Source organism: Colobus angolensis, unplaced genomic scaffold, assembly GCF_000951035.1.
Source record: "Colobus angolensis palliatus isolate OR3802 unplaced genomic scaffold, Cang.pa_1.0 Scaffold72, whole genome shotgun sequence".
Taxonomy (NCBI): domain Eukaryota; kingdom Metazoa; phylum Chordata; class Mammalia; order Primates; family Cercopithecidae; genus Colobus; species Colobus angolensis.
Window position 1 is genome coordinate 7,206,525 of NW_012120932.1, and position 5,231 is coordinate 7,211,755.

At 46.9% G+C, this 5,231-nt stretch overlaps 1 protein-coding gene across 1 annotated transcript in view; it reads left to right on the plus strand.

Moving 5' to 3' along the window:
- FBP2 (fructose-1,6-bisphosphatase 2) overlaps positions 1 to 5,231 on the plus strand; it is a 39,808-nt gene that overhangs the window by 21,206 nt on the left and 13,371 nt on the right. Inside the window, exons 4-5 of the mRNA XM_011927519.1 lie at positions 167 to 307; positions 4,065 to 4,202. Coding sequence (XP_011782909.1) covers positions 167 to 307; positions 4,065 to 4,202 — 279 coding nt within the window. The remainder of the gene's footprint in view (positions 1 to 166; positions 308 to 4,064; positions 4,203 to 5,231) is intronic.

The window sequence follows — 5,231 nt, forward strand, 5'->3', positions numbered from 1 at the left end:
GGCCTCCCAAAGTGCTGGGAGCCACCACGCCCGGCCCGTAGCAGCTTAAAATTCTAAGAACTGCGCTTCCTTCAGGGGTTTGAGGAGACTGAGGCCCAGGCCCCCGGCAAAGGGTTCTCTCTGGAGACAACAGTAACACCTGGCATTTCTCTCCTCTGTTCCGCAGACCTCCGAGGATGAGCCTTCTGAAAAGGACGCCCTGCAGTGTGGCCGCAGTATTGTGGCCGCAGGGTACGCGCTGTACGGCAGTGCAACCCTGGTGGCTCTCTCCACAGGGCAAGGCGTGGACCTCTTCATGCTTGACCCGGTAGGCACAGATTATGGCATCACCTGTGCCTGGGGACTCCATAGGCCTCTGTGCCTTAATGCCAGTTCTCTGCGATAATGTCCTGGTTACTCCCAATACTTGTTTTGGGGACCAGGGGGCCTGAGAGCCTAGTCTGGGGAGCCAACACCATCATCAGACACCAGGAAGGGCCTCTCTCACAGTGAGGGCACTCAGGGGTAGGAATGTCCTGCAGAGCCAGTTGCATCAACTCAGGCCCTGTCCTTAAGGAGCTCATTTTCCAAAAATTCACTCAGTCGCTTTGGCTTATGAGAACTCCGTGGTTTAAGAATCACAATTCTGCAAATTTCCAGCAGAAGCTTGGGTTCGTTAGAGCAGCAGCATCTAGTAGAATGCTCTGTGCGTTTCACTTTTAAATGCTGGATGCCTTGTGCATCACTTGTGAAACGCTTTGCCAAGTATACTGAAGTCTTGTGAAAACTCAGATAGTGTTGACCAAAGAACACCTCAAAACCTGTTGTGTTCACTCAGACCAAAGGTGGGTATTTACATTTTTGATTTACAGATGTTTATTGAGCATCTACTGTGTCCCAAAGCACCATTCCAGACAGCGGAGATGGAGCATCGATCAAACACACATGCCAGCCCTTGTAGAGTCACGTGTTAGTGCACATGTGTGGAGAGAGGAGTTTGCAAAATTTCAAAATGACATGCAGTTAACTCACAAAACAGAGTTTACAGTATGGAAACCCAGGAACTTTTCAAATAGAATCTTTTGTCTATACGCCCAATAGACCAAGACCTATCGCAGTTTCCTAATGCCCTATGTTCAAAGAAGCTGGCAAACCCTGAGAAATTCTGTGACTTACAAATATTACCCTCAGACAAGAAAACACCCTTTCTAAAGTTGTTGTAGAATAACCGCTAAGAGTTAGATAATTCTCCGTAAGTGGTAGGAATGTAAAGTGCCTGCCCTATGAAATTTACATGTGTTAATGCATTTAAATGTCACAGTGGCTCTATGAGATTATGTCCCGCTGTTTTCCCATTTTCAGATGGGGAAAGTGAGGTGTAGAGAGAGAGAGTAACTTGCGCACGGTCAAGCTAGTGACTGGTATCAGGAGTCACGCTCCAGCAGTCTGTGCTTTAATTACTCTACCACACTGTATTTCCAAGATAACTGCTCTTGAGTACAAGCAAAATATCTCCAAGAACATTCTGAGCAGTTCTAAAGGTGATGGGAGGTGCTTTGACTCAGGCACCCAACTCGAGGATTCCCAGGCACAGACAGATCCTCTGTTTTCTGCCCTCAGTCATGACAGCAGGGCCCAGTTTGGACATGGGTGGGCACCAGAGCTTGTCAACATGACAGAAGGAAGAGATGAACCACAGCATCTTTCCAGATCTCTGTGTATTAGCCTGAAACCCCTTTGGATCACATCACCCTACTATAAAGGACATTTGAGCAAAGACCCAGTGCACAAAGCTTAGTGCCTGCTTGACATCCAGCAGAGGCAGCTTGTGGCAGTTGTCACAGTTAAAAATGCCGTGGACAGCGGCCAGCAGCTCATGGAAACGGCATTCCCTGGTGGGTCAAACCCAGCCTGTAAGTTCTGTGGGTTTGCAGACATGATGATTTGATTTTGTCAGAACACACATATTGTTCAGGCACAGAGACCACCTCCTCTTAACCAACTCTCCATTGTGGGATAAAGCTCAGTGTCAAGGCGCTCATTCACAAATGGGAGCTGTTGTTTCTTGTGACAAGGATCTGGTTTCTGATCAGCGGTAACAGAGTGTATGAGAGCCCAGATTAAAAATCAGCGGTTGCTGGTGACCACACAATCAGAACAAAGGAACACGTTTTCCAGGTTAATAAAATTGTGGAAACAATATTCCTGGAGCCTGGGAGCCCCAGCCCCAGCCCCAGGAGTGCATCAATGCAAAGCGTTTTCACCTGCCCTGATGCAGAATGAGCGCCTCTGTCCAGGTGGTGAGGGAGTACCGCTGTTCAGGTGACGGTTGCACATCTCCACCCTCTTTGCTGAAAAGCAAGAGTAAAACTGACCCCAGCTCAGTTAAGTGAAAGGAGTTACTGCGTTGATGGGAAAGCTGAGGACCCTGGCTAGGAACGGGCAGGGCTAGAGGACCAGGAAGCAGGAGGCACGGCAGTGGTCTCGCAACATGGCCGGTCTGGCCGGGACACCAGCCCTGGTGCTGCGCCTCTCACTCAGGTTTCAAATCCCAGGGAGGGTGTCTCATTTTCAAGCTAAGGCACATGCCTGACCTTGGCCTGCAAGGGGCCCAGATATGAGTCTTCCTAGACTGGCATCCAATGAAAAGCGTTAATTCTTCAAAGCAAGTCAGGGCAACTTTTCAGAAGTAGAAATCAGCGCCGAGCTGCTCCAAAGCAACAGATGCCCACAGCGAATTACAGCTCGTGAGTCAAAGACCATCACTCGTGCACCTGTAATAACCGGAAGTTAGATTTAGCAGGCACGGCAGAGCAGCCGTGGGGTGAGTTAGATTTAGCAGGCACCGCAGAGCAGCCGTGGGGTGTTGCATAAGGAGGGAGCTGAGATGGGCTTATAGCACATCTTAACAGGATTTGAGGAAGAGAGGGTCAGTCTGGATTGGATATTGTCTGGAAGTGGGTGCAATCAATGACTAGTTACCCTAATAATTTTTATCTAGGAGGCAGGGAGATTGAAGTCGTTGATACAGAAGCGGTTGTCACTCATGTTAGGCAGGAGAGGATTGTTGAGTTGTTTTTGTTATTGAGTCTCCTTGGCACGGACTTGTTTCGGACACAGACAGTGCCACCTCTGGTAGCCGCACCTCTGCCATGTGCCGTCATTCTGTGGCCTTGCCTCTTTTTATCCTGGGAATACCTCTGATGTTCCGTGGGAACCTTCTGACCTAGCTGCCAACTGTGCCTGTCATTTTGGAGTTTTTCACTGTCTCAAAATCTTTGACATTCATCAAAATGGATCTGGTTTCCAGGCTCTGATTTTCCTCCTAGTGACTTTGACAGACACGAGCATTTAAGGTGGTATCTGCCACAAGCCGATCACATTTTTAATGACTTTTACTGATATTACCAGAACTAGACAAAGGGGTATTTGGGAGATGCCCTGCAGGTATTGACCACGGCGGCTCCAGGGGAACTGGAGAGGGACTGGGCATAGTTCTATTAATATGTCTGAGGATTCCTTTAGATTTTACCAACTTTTTCCTTATGCTGGGTGAACACAGTCTCTTCCTCTCTTCCCCAGATAAGACTGGGATAGCAGAAACTGTGAATGGTTTCTACAGTTTAATCACTAACATAAATAAAATAACTGTACCACAAATCAATGGTTAAAATGCATCCCTCATACAACAACGTAACTTCTTCCTCTCACTGTTGATGGCTCATCTTCCTGAAAATGTTAATCTGGGGGTGAGAACTTGGGAGATACACACAGTCGGGTTCCTCCTAAATGAGGAGCCTCGCTGACAGTGGAAGGCACAAAGGAAAAGAAAGAAGACTATGGGCCTCTTCCTTTGAATTGTCTTCCTGCGGTGTCACTGCTTGAGCTTCCTGTGTGGGCTCCATGTGATCCCTCATCTTCCCACCAGTTGTGAAACCACCACAGGACAGGCTCACAGTGACCACAGCCAAGCCCTGGCTCTGCCAGCAGGCCCCCATCTTCTCCTGCTGATTGTGGGGATCGTGAGGTTGGCTTCTGTTTCCTGGCTTCTCTTTTCTTCCTGGCATCTCTCTTCATGTTGCTAGGCTCTTGGTGAATTTGTTCTGGTGGAAAAAGATGTCAACATTAGTAAGAAAGGAAAGATTTACAGCCTGAATGAGGGCTATGCCAAGTATTTTGATGCGGCCACCACTGAATATGTGCAGAAAAAGAAATTCCCTGAGGTGAGTGAAGAAAGCCAGGTGGGTGGCACAGAATGCTGTCCCCATGGGGTCCTGTTCGGGTGGTGGCTTCAGGGGCTTTGCTGAAAGAGGTTGGTGCCACTGTTTATGGCTGTGGTCAGTAGGAAGATGATGGACTCTGCCTTTCTTCATAAGCATTTAGTATCTTATATAGCTAAAATTTACCTTCTAAAGGTAGTACTTATCTTTACATTTGAGCTTTTCCAGGATAAATTCTTTAAAAAGAAGGTAGGGATCACATTTACAAAATTCAGAGCTCAGGCCGGATCCTCTCTGAAGTCATTTATTTAAACTAAACTCCAACCTATAGATTCACTCACTCAGTTGCATTTGCTTTTAGAAGAAATAATTATATGAGAGGCCCTCAAAAAGCTCATGGAAAAATGAAATTAAAAGAGATTAAAACCATGAAATATAAACTTTAGTTCTCAACATAAGCTCCATCAAGCTCAGATGATTTTGTAAGGGTTCATACCCACCCTTTAATCCGTCTGTAACAAACTGAGGTACGGGAATTTAACCCTGTCAAGGCTGTCTTTATAATGTTATTTGCCGAAGAAAAATGGGTGCCCTTTAAAGGTTTTTTAAGATTAGGAAACAAAAAGAAGTCAGAAGGAGCTAAATCAGGATTGTAGTGATTTTCCATCAAAACCCTTGCAAGACGGCCATTGTTTGATGAGAAGATTAAGCAGGAGCACTGATGTGGTGGAGAAGGACTCCATGGTGAACTTTCCTGGGCTTTTTCTGCTAAAACTGTGGCTTTCTCAGAACACTCTCATAATAAGCAGACGTGGGCCAAGGATGTTTCTCCCCAATGTTGTAAAAATGAATGGGTGTAATTATCAAGGGCAAATTGTATCCTCCACCTTCAGAGGCCCTTGCTCTCCTCCCCCAAGTTACGAGCATCTATAGTTATCCCTCCCTCCCGCCCTCGCTCCCTCCCGCACTCTCACCTATCTCTTTTTCTCTCTCTGTCTCTCTCTGTCATCTATCTGTCTATCTATCTATCTA